At 41.1% G+C, this 17,947-nt stretch overlaps 2 protein-coding genes across 11 annotated transcripts in view; both read right to left on the minus strand.

The window, feature by feature from the left end:
* The window catches only part of NR2C2 (nuclear receptor subfamily 2 group C member 2), a 37,574-nt gene extending 35,503 nt beyond the window's left edge, over positions 1 to 2,071 (minus strand). For 5 of the 10 annotated variants that reach the window (XM_039733984.1, XM_039733980.1, XM_039733982.1 and 2 more), the window contains exon 1: positions 897 to 2,069. The gene's annotated coding sequence lies outside the window, so the exon portion shown is untranslated. Of the gene's footprint in view, positions 1 to 567; positions 674 to 896 lie in introns of those variants that run through there. The other 5 variants (XM_039733986.1, XM_039733981.1, XM_039733988.1 and 2 more) reach the window with 5 other exon arrangements.
* A 3,329-nt stretch (positions 2,072 to 5,400) lies between these two features.
* The window catches only part of FGD5 (FYVE, RhoGEF and PH domain containing 5), a 78,411-nt gene continuing 65,864 nt past the window's right edge, over positions 5,401 to 17,947 (minus strand). Inside the window, exons 15-21 of the mRNA XM_039734101.1 lie at positions 17,247 to 17,346; positions 15,011 to 15,148; positions 13,829 to 13,931; positions 11,786 to 11,916; positions 10,071 to 10,199; positions 8,243 to 8,391; positions 5,401 to 7,528 (exon numbers count right to left, since the gene is read on the minus strand). Coding sequence (XP_039590035.1) covers positions 7,492 to 7,528; positions 8,243 to 8,391; positions 10,071 to 10,199; positions 11,786 to 11,916; positions 13,829 to 13,931; positions 15,011 to 15,148; positions 17,247 to 17,346 — 787 coding nt within the window. The 3' untranslated portion in view covers positions 5,401 to 7,491. The remainder of the gene's footprint in view (positions 7,529 to 8,242; positions 8,392 to 10,070; positions 10,200 to 11,785; positions 11,917 to 13,828; positions 13,932 to 15,010; positions 15,149 to 17,246; positions 17,347 to 17,947) is intronic.

Here is a 17,947-nt window from a genome sequence, read left to right on the forward strand (position 1 = left end):
TCCGCCGCCCGCCCTCATTGGCTGCGCCACGCCCCGTCCGCTGCTGAGGGGCCTCCGACGGCTCCCCGCCGCGCGCCGCCGAGCCACGCCCCCGGCCCGCCCCCAGGCCCGACCTCGCGACAGGCGCAGCGCTCCCCGCAGATCGCCCATTGGCCGAGGCACCCGCTTGTAATGGCGGCGGTACCGCCCCTCCGGCACAGGGAGAGCCCCCCGGGGAGTCACTGAGCACAAGATGGCGGCGCTGGCCGCCCGCCAGAGCTCAGGCGGGGCTGCTGCCGCCGCCATTAGGCCCCTTCCCCTCCCCTCCGGTACAGCCTTGTGTCCGCCTAGAGGAGGCCCGGGCATGGCAGTGAGGAAGCGGCCGGTAAGATGGCGGCGGTTTCAGCCCCGTATGCAAAGTACCCGCCGCCCCCTCCCCTCCGCCCTCCCGGTGGCAAAGGTAAAAGGGTCGGGTTCAAGCCGCCGCCTCCGCCCGCTCAGACTCCATCTTCTGTCTCTGTGTGTGTCCCGCGCTCGTCATCGCCGCGAACATCGCCCTACACCCCTTGGACAGCAGACTTTGCTCACCGCGACCGGACCAGCTCCGACCTCAGCCGGCCCACGCTGCAACCAGCGGCTCCGGCACGGGACTGCCCCGCCGATCGACCCAGTACGCCACAATGGTCGTTTCCTCTGCAGGAGCTGTAGACCAGGCCAGACCACGGCCGGTGCTCGCTTACCAGACAAATACCGGAGCCGTGCAATCCCCCTCCCCTAAACCCACCGTCACCCCACCCCTCCCCTCGCGGGGGTGTCCAGAGTAGGGCCCGCTGCCGCCTCCCCGCGCCCCCTCCCTCGTCCGAGCCCCCACGAGACAAACCCACCAGGCCGCTTCAATTTTAAAAAATAGTTTTTACCTCAGGAATGGGCGCCAAAGGTGCAGTGGCGGTGACCCGACCGGGCCCGGGCAGGCCGGTGCCCAGCAGCGGCCCTCCCTCCCCCCGCGGGGGCTGCAAGGGGCTGTGGGGCCCGCGGAGGGGAGGGGGCCGGGGCTGTGTTGGGGCCGGGGGTGTTTTGTTGTGTGTGCCGTGCCCTGTGACAGGTCAGAGTTCGTGACCCCACCGCCGCCGCCCGGTAGCGCGTCCCCGCTTCCTCTTCCAGCGCCAGCCCGGCCGCGGCCCCTCCATCCCCCGCGGGGCGGGGCCGGCGGCGGGGAGGGGCTACCGGGCTACCTGGGCCTCCGAGCCCGCCGGGCCTCCGAGCCCGCGCCGCTCGGCCGGGCCGCGCCGGGAGCAGCCCGGCCTCTGCGCGGCTGGGGGAAGCGCGTTCACCGCCCTGCTGCCTCTCGCTCGGGAGGCTCCTCGGGAGCCGGAAGGCCGAGGTAGCGGGTTGGCGGTGGCTGTCCAGAGCGCTGATGGTATTGATGTTCCAGGTGTATCTTGGTGCTCGCTGGCGATGCAGTAAAAAGTGGGCTCACAGTTGAGCAAGCTCACAAACGCTGCCGCCAGAGTGTCGAGTTTTTATTTAATTTTGTGAAGTCAATGTCATTGATTAGGGCTCTTACGGCAAAGCTGGTTGTGAGGTATGTTGTGCCTTGAAACACACAATAATAGGCATGAAACAGGTTTGGGTGTAGCTGAGGTGGTTTAAGAGTTTACCACCTTTCAGTGCTTGTCTTCTCACAGGCTATCAGATGTTCACCACCTGTCATAACTAGCTATTTCTTAACCTACTCATATTAAAATGTTCTTAATGCTTCTAGTAAGTTTCCCTTGAGTCTAATTTTTACAGAAGCTAATTTAAGGAGCAGTTAGATGAATAAGGTAACACCTGAAAGAAAACATATGGAAGAGATAGCAGTTGAATGCAACAGTCACAGAAACAAGAGGTTGCTGTTGACTGAATAGTTACACAGTATGCTGATATTTTTTTGTTGGATTTTTCTTCAGAAGGTTGTTTGTAGTTTTTGTTTAGAACTGGCTCCTTGGAGTGAGGGTATGATTAATATACCCAGACCTATGCATAACAGCCTTACTTTCACAGAACAGAAATTAATAAAGCATGTGATGTGTAGATGTGTTTGCAATACACAAATAAAGGAAAATGTTTCAAAAATGTCTTGGGTGTTTACTCCTGTAATGTTAAATATATGAAGAAATTTCAAATTCTCAAAATATGGACATGTGCATAGCTTTAGAAGCAGATATTTCTTGTAACTTCATAAAATATACTATAAAGATGTGACCGAATGAAAGGAAAAATGGAAAATGCTAAAGCCGAATATGAATGGCTGCTTGCCCCCCTCAGTGTTTCCTGATGGGCGAATTGAGGAAAGGTTTAGAAGGCAGGAGGGTTTGTCTCTTCCATCTTCCTCGTTTCTGCCTCTAGGGGAAAGCATTACAGCAGTTTTGCTCTGAGCTCTGGTGGAGAGCAATCATAATTGCTGTACAGTTCCACCATACATGCTAAGGTTGAGGAAAGCTGCATTAACATTGTGTTAAATTTCACTGTGGTTTTTGCAACAATTTCAATGAAGTGTAGTACAGCATATGCCCTTATTTAATAAGCAAGACTGTATTAGATAATGCTGAAATTTGCTAAATTTATATGCACAGACATATAAAGGAATGTTAGTAAAAGCTGCTTTTTTGGCCTTAGCTATGACTGTAGAGAAATTAACAGAAAATGCCACAGGTGAAAAACCTCAAAGAGAACTGAGATTACAAGTCAAGGTTAATAACTAGACTGGCAGCAAAGAAAATAGTTCTATCTATCTACCACACTGTGGTGAGCTGACTGTACATTGCAGCCACATGATAATCCAGTCACTCACTTTCCCCTCCTCTTCTGTAGCAGGATGGGGAGAAGATGACATGAAAAAGCTCATAGGTCAAGATAAAGACCGAGCCATTACTTAACAATTACTGTCGTGAGCAAAGCAGACTTGGGGGAAATGTATCTGACTGCCAGTTAAAATGGATGTGGATGGTGAGAAAGCAGTGGCTAGAGAAGGTGGTATTTTAATTTTTGGTTTTCTGCCAAGTGTGATTTCACTCCGTCTCCGATCCGGCACCCATCAGCTCCTGCCTGCCCTTCTGCTGCTCACGGAGAGCGCGAGCAACACCGAGGGCTGCTCTCCTCAGGCAGCACGGGCTGGCCCGAGGAGACTTCTCCGGCTGCAGGTCCTGCCCGGAAAGAGTGAACTGCTCCCAGCCTTAGCTGAGAAAGGATTTTAGCGGTGGACAGTTGCAAACGCCCCTGTTGGTAATAGGATTTTAGCGGTGGACAGTTGCAAACGCACCTGTTGGTAATAGGATTTTAGTGGTGGACAGTTGCAAACGCACCTGTTGGTAATAGGATTTTAGTGGTGGACAGTTGCAAACGCACCTGCTGATAGCAAGTAGGTTTTAGCTCCTCCCATTAAGCAGGATAGTTTCCTCAGAAGAAAAAATGTGCTAGAAAGCTGCCATGTAAAAAGAGAAGGGAAGAAACCCCGTGGAAATTATTCCCTGCCCGGGACAACAGACTAAATTCCCTACAGGACTGAGGTAAGACGTGCATACTTTTGCGGAGGGAAGGAGGCACTAGGTGTGGAAGGAGAGAACCTCTGCAGTGAACATGTGGGCTGCGAGAGGTCAAAGCTCTCTCTCCGGCTATGATGGTGGCAGAAAAAGTACATAATGGACTAAGAGGGATCAAAACTCGGCACATGCCAAGTAGTATAAAATGCAAATGGGGTTTGAAGTTGTTAATGTGTTTTGAGTGTTTGTTATAGACAGTACTGTACAGCTCAGTTGTTTGGGGTTTTTATTAAGTTCTCATTTCAGTTGCCTAAAATTTTATGGGAACTTTCAAGGCAAATTGTCAGAGCAGAGTCAACAATTACAAATGACTGACAAGGTTTTAACAGAGTTGTTTGGTCTTGTTAATGCTACCTTCAATTTCAATCTCTCTTTTAAGTGTTAGAAATTATTTTTAAAGTATGAGTCCTCATGCCTTTCATTTGGGTTTGTATGTGGCTGGGCAGTGCAGAGGGAAGCTGGTGACCTCCGTCAAGTCGGAGGTTTGCCCTCATTTCTCCATGTGTGTCTCTTAGTAAAAGTGAGTTTGGTGCCTGCTATAGGCTTTGTTGCTGCAGAAAAATATCACTATATAAAATCATTAAGGGTGGGAAAGACCTTCATGATCATCAAGTTCTACCTTTGACCTCATACCACAATGCCCTGGAGTCTAGAAACTTTCTTGTCAAAACTTGATGAAAAGTGATGTCACCAGTGTTACCCAGGCTGAAGAATCACAGTGCTTTTAATACACAGAAGTTTGTATGTTATGTTCCTAAGTTACTTGTGGAGTTAGACTAGTGTTTTTTCCCTTAGTATTAATACCTTTTCGCCTCACTGAATTTTGTCTCTTTCTTTCACCTTCATATGCAGTGATATTCACTTAATGTTGTTACAGCCTACATAGTTTTTACTGCTTTTGTATCAAAGCAGCATGCAAATAGGCAAGCCTGGCTGGTGTTCATAGATGTGTGGTAAAAGCAGCAGAGAACCAGCTCAGGAAGGGTAGGAGTACAAAGTCTTGACCAGCAGTGCTTGTGTAAGTGGTATAGGATCTTGTCATGTTGGTATTCTCAATCTCCAAATGACTTGTACTTTGATTCGGAAGAAAAATTTAATAACTGTTTAAAAAACAGATTTTAACTAGGCATATACCATAAAATAGGTCTAAATATTATTTGTAGATAATAACTAATAACCTTAATGCTTTTTAATAAATCAATTAATAAACGGAAAAAACTCTGAAACAACAAATGGGAGAAGCTTGATCCTGGGTGTTGGCTGAGCAGCTCGTACATTGTGACTCACTACTACATTTGTTAATAATATTTGTGAAGACATGGAACAAAATTTTTGTTTTGAAGGAGTAATAATAGCTATAAATTAGTAAGTAAAAGCTGTGTAAGTAAATGTCAGGTAGTAAACTGAGTGTATGCCTCTATTTTAATATGTTAGCATTTTCTAAAAGGCGATTACTGGGTGAATTCTGAAATTAAAATTTCTGCCTCTGGTGCTTAGCTTTGCTCAAAATCAGTAGGACTGAAATTGTGAGGACATTTTCTTTTTTTTCCTCTTTATGCTGCATTGAGACCATTTATATCTATAGCTGAAGTCAAGATGAAGTAACGTAGGTGGGCTTTACAGAAGATAAATCAGTGTGATTGAAGCACGTCATCATACCAATTAGGTCTAAATCCTGTTTCTGCCAGAAGGCCTCCAGTACCATCATCTGATTTGATGCTTTTCCTTATTTGTCAGAGAACAGTTTAATAGGCAAGTGTCTGTTAACAGTAACTGGAACTGCAAAGCTGGAATTAAAGAAGGTGATAATAGTGTAAAGGAAAAGCCTGTGGAACTGCAGTTATGTTTTGCTCTTTTATTTCTCTACATTACTTAAACAAATGTTTAATAGCACTGTATCTTATTTTTTACAACAAAATATTTTCATGTTCATTTCCTGCTTCTAACTGAAAGCTTCATACAATAGTCATTACATGTCAGCACCTAAGTCTTCATAATATTGTCATTCTGTAGTGCAGCTTTGTTTTGTTTCAGACCATGGCTAGAGATCTTGCTCCGTATTCAATGTTGTTTTATTTTTCTTGTCGGTGCAAAGTATTTTCAAGGGGGGATAAACATTTATAGTGTATTGGTAGCAAGGCCAGGGCTCTTATATGAAACAAAGTTAACCTTGCTGTTCATTCTTTAACTAAAGAACACAAAAGTTTTATTTTTCTCATTCTTGTTTTCTGTTTGCACATGATAATATATGCTTAATGGACTGGTCAGACTCAAATGTATTAAAAAAAAGCCCCCAAATGACCTTTTTATTTAGTGGTAGATGTGTATTTGTTTCTTTAAGCTTGTTTATCCAGGTGATAAACTGATCTACCTTACCATTTGGATACATATTATGAACCTTTAAAGATATGGACAATTCTAAGAAATTTGTTAGGGTCAAAAATTCAGATCTCCATTAAGTTTCTTGAAGAAAGGAAAAAATAAAAGGAATAAAAAATTCCCACCAATATAATTTAATGTAAGTAAATTCTTGAGCATGTTATTTTTATACAAAGATATATTTTAATCACAGATGTCATTCTGTTCCTCAGTTAAATATTATGACTGAGGACAAAACCACTGCATTGCAATGATTGGAACATCGCTTCTCAATCTTCTTTATAAAAACTCCCACCCAAAACACTAAAAATCCCCACCGCAACAATAACCAAAACAACGAAACAAACAAAAAACCCCAAACCAAAACAAAAAAAAAACCCCACAGAACAAAAAAACCCAAACCAAACAAAAAACCCCACCCCCAAACTCCAGAGATCTATACCCTCAGCTGGTGTAAAACACCACAGCAGTCTGACATAGGACAGGTGTGGCCACAGGAGTTCCAAATTACTCCAGCAGAGCAGGTTCAGACAAGTGCATTTCAGTCCAGCCAGCATATTTCAAATGCTGTGCTGGTTATGTGGATTAATTTTTTGATGGCATTTTTCATAACAAGAACAGCAGAAACAACAGGAATTTTTGAAAATAAAGATACAGTATTTAAATAGGTTATAAAAGTCTTAACGCTACTCGGTAGATGTGTTAAATAAAAACTGTCTGTAGTTTAATAATAAATTAAAAATAACCTTTGGGTTTGTGTCTGAAGTATTTAGAGAGAGATAATTCAGCATCTGGCTCTATAGAGCTACTGGAGTGCATTTCAAAGTACTGCAGTGATATGAAACTACACCTTTAACATAAATTATACGGTGATTTGTGTAAAATTATAAATTGATAGTAAGTAACTTTGTTGGACCATAGTTACTGTGAAGTGTTGGTAGATCAGGTAAATTGAAGGTGTTTTTCCCTCATTTTCTGTGGAAGAAATTTAGCATATGCAGGGCATAACTTCATGCTGGCACCTGTTAATGGACAAGTAATAAATCAGGCCACAGAACTCCTTAGAAACATGAAGAAAATGAAGCTGTAATTCAATAAAAATGATAAAGTGCTTTAAATGATAATTTGTTGATTACTGCATTGTTTCTGGTGTCACGGTAGACATCAAAACCAACCCAATGAAATATGATAGTTCTCTGGAATAGGTAAAACTGAGTCTGTTACTTACTCTAGTCAATATTTCCATGTATTTTCTGGTCTTGATGTTAGACTTAGTTTACTGTGGGATCAGAGGAGAAGCTTATAGTACAGGCTGAACTTGCACAGACATCAAGATCACCATAAATAATCTCTTATGTTGAAATTTTCATTTGCAACAATGTGTATGTAAGAAGAAGGAAAAAAAAAAAAAGAGCAAGCTGGAAACGGTTCAGATCCAGTGTGTGTGGCCAGTGGGCCTGAAATACATTGTTCAGTTTTGTAAGTCAGAAGAGGGTTGCTGGAAATGTATAGAAATCTGAGAATTTATTCCAAGTTCATTGAGTGAAAGCTGCTATAATATGGATGCTTCTTCCATGGCTTCAATCCACCTAAAAAGTAGAGGAAAGAAAAATGGTACATATAATTTTTTTTCCATTTTAACAAAAAAAAGTACTTTAAGAACACAAAGCATGAAGAAGACTGTATTTTCCATCCCAGCTCTAATGAGGAACAATAGTTCTGTGATTAAAGCAGGGAGCTGAGTACTGGGACTCTTGCTTTCTAGTACAATCTTGACCAGTAATTTATTGTAAAATCTCAAAGTTAGTGTTTTCTTAGAATAGGGAAGATGAATCTGGTGAAGTATGATTTAAAGCAATCAAACCTCCTATAAATACTAATTTCTGTATGTCTTGGGGTGCTGGATTTTTATTACAAATTTTGTGACTATCTTACTATGTGAAAGCAGTAGCATTAGAATGGGAAATCCAAACAATTATTTGTGGATGAGAAAACTAAGAAATGGATAAATTTAACATATAAACTAGATGTTTTTCTACAGTAATTGCCTTTGACAGACTCCTAGCTATGACTCTTGAGACTCAGTCTCTTCTTTACCTACAGAAGGGGGCAAATTCTCCTTCTTGAAGGAACTTAAAAGCACCAGGTAGATGTTTAATGTCAGACAGTCCAGTCACATGCAATCTGGCTTAATCAAAATTCTGAAAGCTGTTTGTTTCATCTGTTACAAAGGCGTTTGGAAGTGAAAGAGGGAAAAATCCCTACATAAGCTCACTGTCCGATGTGGAAGTCTATCCACATACCTGTGTGCTGAATTGTTATCCTCTGCTCGGAAGCTATAAAAGAGTGTCTGCTTGTGATAGAGATGAAAAACTGTATCCGTGCTTCCTTCCTCCTTTTCTGGGGCAATGGTGAAACCCAACAAAGGCAAACTTTCTGTAGCAACTTTGTCCTGAAAGCGAAGAAGTGAACCAAAATGTAGAGAGAAGGCTTGTAACAGTTTGAGGGCTCTTTCTGAAAAGCAAATGATACAACCCCTCTGTGACAGTTCTGCAAAAGCAGTAGTGTGGATCTTCTGCTGGACACATGGCTTTTAACCCAAACAGGAGCAGTGCCTGTGTACTGCACATGTTTTATCTAGTCTGAGTCTTGAACACCAGCTCTCAAAGTCCAGTTCTTCATGATCATCCATATGGCCATGAAGGTCAAATTAGCCATTACTTTGATGGCTGCCTTTGACATTATGTTCCAGGAGGCAAACTTGAAAGTACTAAGAGTACAGCAGCAGTTCTGAAAGCCTGAGACTCACTTCCAGTTATGTTTCTTTAAATCATTTTTATTTGCTGGCTGCAAGTAGTGGTCCTTTTGGTAACTTGTCATTTCTATTCACACCACTAGTGACTTTTTTAGAAATTTGCTCTTTCTCAAACAGCACACATGCTTTCCAAAAGGCTGCTTGGAAATTTCCTAGTTAATAATGAAATTAATCGTTAATTTACTCCCAAGAAACTTCCATGAATTTTGCTTGGCAGACACAGTTTTGTACAAGTTAAAGAAAACAATAAGCCTTAATGAATTGCAGTTTAGCTGTTACTGATAGCTGCAGTTTTGGTCACTATGTTTAGGTAGATTATATGTGCATATTGCCTTTGCCTCTGCTTTTAGAAGGTAAATTGCAGACTAGGAATGTAAAGTAACACATTGTTGCTTTTTTTGCTATTGCTGAACCATAAATATTGATTTCTAAGGTTGAAAGAGATAAGGTAAATGTGCTGGATACAGAATTTGATGCTAACGGTCTGAACTGCTGGCTAAACCATGAATCCTTTTGTGACTCAATCTCCTCATCTGTTTAAAGGGGATAACATTGCTTCATGTAACCATCACATGGGTGATGGTGATGCAAGTTTAACTATCTGATGTTTGCAAAGCATTCTAAAGGCTTAAAGTACCAAGCATTGCTTTGACAGATTTTTGCATTCTGTCTCCTTTATTTGAGCAAAATGAATTTTTATGGTTTTGCTTACAGAATCTATCCATTATAACCAAACTTTATATCACACTTCAATTTTATCTGTATTACAGCTATTAAAAAATAAGAAGAGAGATAAAATACATTAAAATGATCTAGCTAATACCCAGACTCCTTGACTGTAAGGAAGAGCTTGCAGGCCAACAGAAAAGACATTTTTCTCACTTCTGCAGACTGCCTCCTTCCTTTCCCTGTTGGTGCTAGTTCAACAGGCATGTCTTATTATATTTGCCAAACTACAAGATTCTCCTCCCCACCAGAAATGGATCATAGTAGTTTCTATCTGCAAAAATATGTGACAGTAACTGCACCAGAGAACGCCAGAGGATCTCGATGTCTTTAGCTGTAAATATGTATGTTGAGGTTTCCAGTGGTTGACAATTTGTAATTGTATGAATAAGAAATCAAATAATGAAGGGCCAGCGAATAGAGACAGGTCCAGCTAGGACTGGCTGAGTCAGTCTGTTAGCACCAGGTCTCAGAAACAGGTAGCGGGAATGACTACTGTTTACACCTTTCCCATTTACTGGTCTTCTGCCTGTAGGGAGTAAAGAAGGAGTCTCAAATAGAAAACTATTTCAAGATAGATTGCACAGTACCTCATTTGCTATGTAGGTGTAGAGGACTTTGCCTTTGATAACAAACCAGCGTTTCTTCCAGTGTCTTTTGCCTCCCTTACATCTGCTGAGGTAACCACTGATGGTAGCTCCCTCTCCTGAGGCTGCCACCTGGAGCATGGTAGGAGAAATCAGGATTTGTAACAGTAAAGTTTTTTTACCTCCTGATTATGCACATTTGCATCACACCAACCACTAAGTGAAACCTTAAAAGTATTGATACAGAAAAAATATAAGCATGGTATTATGGTTCTTTTTAACTGTTTGAACATTTATAGTTAAACTTAATTCTCAGTAACTCTAATGGAAAATATATAGTTGAGTTATTCTTGAGGTCAGTAAGATTACAGTTGTGTTCTGAAAAGCCAAACTTGCCCCTTTTCCCACATCTGGTGTTTTTTGGGAGCTTTTCATATTTTAAAAGTACAGTCTTCCAGAAGTGAATTAGAGTCTTGTGGCTGAACACTTTTGAGATGTAGGTATATATAGTGCCTTGCTGTGTTTTTATATTAATTTATGTTAATCACTTTGATAATGACTTGGTTTCATTTTTGAAATAACATTTCTGAGAAGACTTGCTCCTCTCATAGAAATATTTTGAGATATAAGTGCTTAATGTTCTCAAAAATCCAGGTTTTGAGTAGATGGAATTATGCACACAGAATGCAGTGAACATCATTAGTTACAGCAGTAAACTGTAGTAGTATTGGATTTGGAAACAAAGGGCAGAGATTCAAAACCAGCTTTTGTAACACTGATAGAAGAGATGACTGAGAATTAATATAGCAGTGTTTTGCAGCAGAACAGAAATGTTCCAGGACGTGGAGTAATGCTATTATGAGACAGTTCATGTTAATAAAGATGTGCTGCTTCCCTATGGATAGAAAGGTGATGCTTTCTTCCTCATGGGGTTGAAATTCTGCCTGCTAGCTCTTTTAGTACTCAATTTGTGTGTTTGTATTACAAGCTTATGTGTTTGGCACGGTTTCATTTCTCAAGAAATTTGTTTCTTTCCCTAGTCTCTTTAATACAATGATAAATGCCTGCAGAATGGGAGTACCTTACTGTACTCAAGTTCAGTGGGAAGTTAGCTGCCTAGAATCAATCATCAACATGATTGGCAGCTTGTTTCTGGAAAGAAAACAAACACAATTGGAGAAGTCATGGCCTCATTGAAATTGGTGGGAATTTTGTTTACATTGGTGAAATCAAGGTTTACCCATTTGATTTGAAATAGTTTTGTTTGAGCTGGAGGTAAAGTGCCTGGTGAAACATGTATGCTCTCGAATTGACTGCCAAGGACTACTCAATAAGTCTATTTCCTAAGTAAGTGTTATTTTATTTCTCTTGTAATCAAAGTAAGATTTCAGAAGTAAGGGTTTTGTTAAGAAAGGTAACTGATGAACAGAATATCGTGCTCTGTTAATCTGTCCTCTTGTTCTGTCTAGCACTTTTAAAGTGTTTCAGTTTTTTCAAGACTTCATAGGAGTGGGCTCAAGACACTTCTGTGGTACTTTTAGAGCTCACAGTATTTTTGTGAACACTACTGGGAAAAAAAAAATTGCATGATGAAAGTAAACCAAGGCTTGTGCTGAGTGAGCCCACTGCACACAGTATAAATTAAAATCATAGCTGCTGAAATATGAGCACACAGTTTTCTTCAGTTCCTTGCCTTTGTCAGGCAGTTTGGTTCCTACCTCCATGAGAGCTGAAGGGATTTTCTTCTGTTTCTTGAAAGATGAATAATGAATATTGTGGAAAACAGAGGAGAAGGCACTGCTTGAACACCTGGATGAAGTTGGAGGGAAGCTCACACTTAGTGGCCGCTCTGCAAGATTAAGGAAATTCAGAAATGGAAGGGGGAGAATGATTAAGTTGGTATATATCAGGCTAGGGTAGACACATGATAGACTAATACAAATAACTAAAGAACATGCAATGCTGCCTCCACACACACAGTTTTTATTTTAGCCTTTCTTTCAAATCACCTTTTTAAGTCTGATTAGTGGGTTCCATGGCACCCTCAGTTAGTACCATTAACGTAAAGTTTCTTGAAAAGGCCTGCAAGAAAGCTAATAAAGCACAAAACACAGCTTGTGTTCTTATTTAAAATGAGCATTAAGTATACGGCTTTGACATCTTCCTCCTCTATATTCTGTAACACATTTTCAGGATAGATTCACTAATGCAACATTCTTTCTGTATGAACTATTTGAGACAGTTATTTTGTATCTGAAAATTTCCATTAGGCCCACATGTCTGAGTTCATATCTTCATGATTTCACTTCTGGTAACACATTATTTGAAAGTCCTTAGTAAAGCACAGCAACAGTTTACCACAAATCTCAGTTACTATTTCTGGACACACATTGGCTCGGGGATGATTTTTTGGCTGTTGTGACAGCATCTGTTTATGTGATTTCTTGGCTAGTGTGAATTTCTTTAATCAGGAGGAGAAAATGAAACTTCATCTGTCCGTGCCTTTTTTTTCTGAGCAATGTAGTAAGCTTAGAGACTGTTCACTCTCTGTCCCTATACTTGTAACCCCTCTCCCCCTTTTGTCTTTTATTTGGATGTGTACTTAAATCAGAAGAAACTTATATAGTAGGATAATAATACAAAGTTCTAGATAGGCAGTAACTCTTCTGCTTTGAATTCACACTTTCATCTGTAACTAGACAACCTCACCCTGTAGAACAGCTCTAGTGACTCTGCACTTAGCCTCAGTGTTTCTTTTTGTAAAAGCTACAACATGGATGAGGACAGTGAAGAACCACAAAGACACTGTTTTATTTTAATGGCTAATTAATTAGAAATGACAGAGAATAGTTATCACCTATAATTACATCACAGAATAAAATAGTTCAGTTAGGAAGAACCTGCAACAATCTAGTCCACTTACTTTACCAGTTAAGGGTTGCCCAAACACTAAAACGTTATTAAGGGCATTGTTTAAGTGTCTCCTAAACACTGAGAAGCAGGGGATATAGACCACCTCTCTAGAAAGCCTGTTCCAATGTTTGGTCACCCTCTGTTCCTCATGTCACTGCTGAAGTGTTGAACCTTTCTCATGTGTCTTGTCACTGGATCAGAGGAGAAGATATGAGGACCACTGTTTCCATGTCCTCTCCTCAGGAAGCTGCAGAGAGCACTGAGGTCACCTTTCAGACTCCTTATCTTCAAAGGAGGCAAACTCAATCCTCAGCTCTTCCTCGTAGGACATTTTTTTTTTCATTATTGTGGTTTATCCAAAGGCCAGGGGAGCTCTCAGAATTGGCTTATAATCATAGAATCCCAGAATGGTTTGAGTTGGAACAGACCTTAAACTTGATCTCATTCCCTCCCCTGCAATGGGCAGGGATGCCTTTCACTAGGCCACTCCAAGGTCTGTCCAAACTGGCCTGGGACACTTCCAAAGGACAGGGCAGCTGCAGCTTCTCCAGGAAACCTGTGACAGTGCCTCATCGCCCTCTGAGCAAAGAATTTCTTTTGTATAGCTAACCTAAGTTTCCCCTTTCCAGTCTAAAAAAAGAGTTCGCTAAACTTGATTTTATGGCTCGCTAAACAGTTTTAGCTTCTATATAGCCTGGCTCTCCCAGCACCTCAATACACACACCTCAAACTTGAAATGAGGAGTAAAAATTTAACAAAACACAATATAGATGGCAGATCCTAAATCTTCCTCATTATACAATCAGGAAATCAATTTGTCTGTTTTGCCAAGAATGAAGGAATCTTACCTCTTTTTTTAAGTTCCATATAGCAGTTATCACAGACTTTGGCTGCTTGATCTTTGAGGTACTTCATAGGGTACTTGTTTCTTGAGCAATTTCGACATACAATCTGTTTCAGAATGAGAGGCACATAAATACAATATAATTTTATAGATATGCATATACAAAACAAATCCCCTGAGCTGGCTGGGAGAGGTCGTTGGATAGTGGACCAGACATGACTCTTTCCTGAATCTGTGGCAATCCAGAAAAGCTTGCTGATTGAAATGTGATTGCTGTAGCTTTACACTGTTGTAAGCCAAGCAGAACTGGTCACTGTATTTGGTTGCACACCATTGCTGTGTCATTCTCTCCAGGAATTTATATCTTCCCTACCACTGAATCACAGAAAGACCACTTTAATACTATCTGGTTATGTAGCTTTGTTAGTAACATTGTTTTCTTAAATAAGCCTTTGTGTTCCTCCAAATCCTGTATATGAACAGACTGATTTTTCTCAGTGGGATTAGGAAAAAAGATTAAGTTAAATGCTTTTATATCCTGTCAAAAATTGCTAATAGTTTTATTAAAATAAATTTTAAAATCAGGTTAAAAGACAGGTGTGGTTTAAAACAGGACTGCAAGTTTATGTATACAGGAAAATCTCTATAGTCAGAAGTTAAGGGACAAAACCAAGAAAGCTTATGGATCCCCTGAGCTTTAGGGCAAAAGGCAACAGCTCTTTGGAGCACAGAATAAACCTTCCTTTTAGTCAGTGAGCAAACCATGCTCTGCTCCTGAGTTTCTTCACTTTCCTTGTAAGATCATTTTGCTAGCTGTTATTAGGGACAGGACATGGAGTAGTTGTGCTACTGCTCTGTTCCAGAACAGAGCCTGTATTTTTAGTGTATTTCCTCATTGTCTCTAGAGCTAGCTGTGTGTTAGATATAAGGTGGCACTCAATAAGGATTACTCTGTCAGCTTCTAACCACTAGCCTTTGGGAGGTAATTTGACCTTAAGGCAAGGTTACTGTTATTCCTACTAGTAACATTAGAAACCTACCTAGCTAATTTAGCAAGTGCTCACTGGTTCTAGAGGAAGTTGAATTCTGATCTTGATGTTGCTACAAATTTTCAGCTTACAGCAATGGCCGCCAGTGTCCTAGAGGTGTGAATAAAACTCCCCTGAGGAGCTTGCACAGCTCTTACCTTCCCGCAGGCATGGCAATGATGTCGCCTCAAAGTGAGGGTAAAGTCACAGCCACAGTTCATGCACATCATGACATGGGACACGGGCACCAGTGTAGGAGGCCTCTCACCCAAGGGTATTCCAAGCCTTTCCCTTAGCTTAAAATCAAAAAGAATAAATGAAGAAGCATCCACACTTCCTAAGTCCACTTAGTCAGCCCTGTTGCAATACATACAAGTCTCTCATTTCAGTCTACCTTCACCTGCTAAGATCCCCAAATTTTCTCATTCCTAATGCACTTATGTAAGTGACATACAGCTTCTTCAGCATTGAAAGATTGGTACACACTGCTGCTAAAGCTAGTCAAAAAAAGTAAAAATCCACATAAATCTATTTTTGGTCAGGCCCTGACGCTCTTCCACATCAGTTAAGTATCTGACTAATTGCATACGAAAATTGCAGGAAGGAACATGATTTAAAAGCATCTTTTTGTTAGCAGCTTTTGAAATAATATCCTTAAAAAGCTCTACAACTTTCAATTGAAAAAGCACCTGAGCTCTTTTTCATTACACCTTGGGATGGCTGTGTGATAAGGGAAGGGAGAATAAAGAAAACAGTAGAACCAAAGATGAATTTACCCCACTCCAAATCTGATCCATGCTTTCTGGTTGATCTCAATATATGTAAGCAGCTTTAGAAAATGTATTTGCTGTTCCTAGTTCTTGAAATGCACCACATGGCAGTGATGTTCAGTGATGTTTGCTCCAAGCCCAGGGAGCCACGATCACTGCAGAACTGAATGCAAGCTAATAAGGTGAGCTACTTCAGGTTCAGCACCAAAGTATTATGAGTGCCCCATTGTCAGTTCACAGCAGTTCAGCACAAGTATGACAAACTTTTGTGCTTTTGAAGGATTGTTTCCTGTGTGGAAATTAGACTTCCTGACACACAGGATCTAAACACAGACAAATCAAATTCCTCCAAGTTTCTCCATGTGCACATTCAAGTTTATACCAGAGGCAGAAATGCAAAATAAATTATTGTTTCATTTGTTGAAAAAGGATTTGGTTTAGATTACTAAACTGACTTATTTCATTTTTTTTCTGTTAAGTATTTAAAAGTAGATTAGATACAGGCCAGAAAAAATCGCCTGGTTTTGAATTTATTTTTTACTTTCTGAGGTCCTAGAAAATTAATTTATAGAATGGTTGAATTTGGAAAGGAACTCTGAAGGTCACCTGGTTCAACCAGTCTGCCCAGGCAAAGCCACATAGTGGCAGTTGGCAAGAACTGTGTCCGGGTGTCTTCTGAACATCTCCAAGGATGGAGACTCCACAACCTGCTCAGGCAACCCTGTGTGCCAGTGCTCAGTCTCCCTCAGGGTGAAAAAGTCTTTGCTGCTGTTTGAAGAAATTTCCTGTGTTTCAGTTTGTGGCCACTGCCTCTAGTCCTTTCACTGGACACCACTGAGAAGAGGCTGGCTTCTTTGTACCCTCCAGGTATTCATATAGTAGATGCTCCCTGAGCCTTCTCTTCTCCTGGCTGAACAGTCCCAGCTTTCTCAGCCTTTTCTCCTATCTGAGGTGCTCCAGTCCCTTATCAGCTTTGCTGCCCTTTGTTGACACTTCCCAATATTTCCATGCGTCATACTGAGGACCCCAGCATTAGACACAACATTCCAGATGTGGCCTCACCAGCACTCTTTCTTATTTAGTAAAACTGGGGCTCTACATAATCTAAAATAGCTTTTTTACTTTTTATCAGATGCAGGTTTTGCCTCCTTAACTGGGAGTAGAATAACTGAAAATAATGAGATAATAATATGCATAATTGCACTGGTACAGTTTCAATATCACTGGTGGAGTTTGCACTGATAGGGACTTTATTGTGTATATGATATTAGTGTAATTAATGGGTAGCTTGCTGGTTTGTTTTTTTTTTTTTAATCTATGAAGTTGTAGCCATTTTCAATTAATCCAAAATAACTACTTGTTTGTAATTTAGGACAGAACAATCTTCCTCCAGAAGAACTAAGTAAAGGCCACAGAGTATGATGTGTGATTAATATTTCAGAGATAGCCCATGAGCTGTGATGAGTTTCATTGTTCAAGCTTGGCATGCTTGTTTAAATGAAAATGGAATGTCTGGATACTAGGAACACTAAATTGTATAACCCTCCTCCTTTCCTCTCTCTTTCTCTCTCTCTCTTTCTCTCCCTTCCCTTTTCAAGCATTGAAAGATTTGGCCTCCTTTTACCTCCACGCTACTGTGGAAAGTCGAAGTCTTGTGAGTTTTGCAGTCATCTGGGATGTATTTGGTGATGCAGCTGTACCAGTCATCCCTTTCTGAGCAAGAGCTGGGGAATGAAATACAGCAGAACAGTCAATGCCATGTACAGCAGGGACTGAAACAAACTGATCAGAGGAGAAAAGTTTCACTTCATGAATGTTTGCTTTTCCCCACTACTGCATTGAACTTATAATTTTCTGACCAGGAACAAAACAGACTGTTGGACATATTCAGAGTGATGATTAGTGTAGCTCCATGCTTAGGACTGTGACTGAGAAGGAACTAAATACCCAGAAAATTTTTCAAAGTAGTGTCTGGCTTTGCTATAAGCTGCTCAATCCTAGATCACACAGGACAATATGAAGTGTCTCTTTTTGTCCTGTCTTTTTGTCTGCCCTATCTTTTAGGCACTCTAGTACATAGAGTGTTGGCATATGTGGGTTGCTCAAAGCAAGCGTGTTTATGCTTATCTCCACAGTGGGCTGCTTAGGTGAATTGCATGTTGGGAAATGCAGAAGTGTATCACCCACGGTAGAGATGTGAATGATTCAATTTTCCTTAAGCTTCTTCACAGACAACATCCAGTCTCCTGGCTCAGAAGAAGCCAGCAATTAATGAAGGAGTTGCAGCTACCCAGTGGTAGTACTGGTGGCCAGTAATTCTCCAGA

This window comes from Passer montanus, unplaced genomic scaffold, assembly GCF_014805655.1.
Source record: "Passer montanus isolate IOZ18808 unplaced genomic scaffold, ASM1480565v1 scaffold9, whole genome shotgun sequence".
In the NCBI taxonomy this organism is placed as follows: domain Eukaryota; kingdom Metazoa; phylum Chordata; class Aves; order Passeriformes; family Passeridae; genus Passer; species Passer montanus.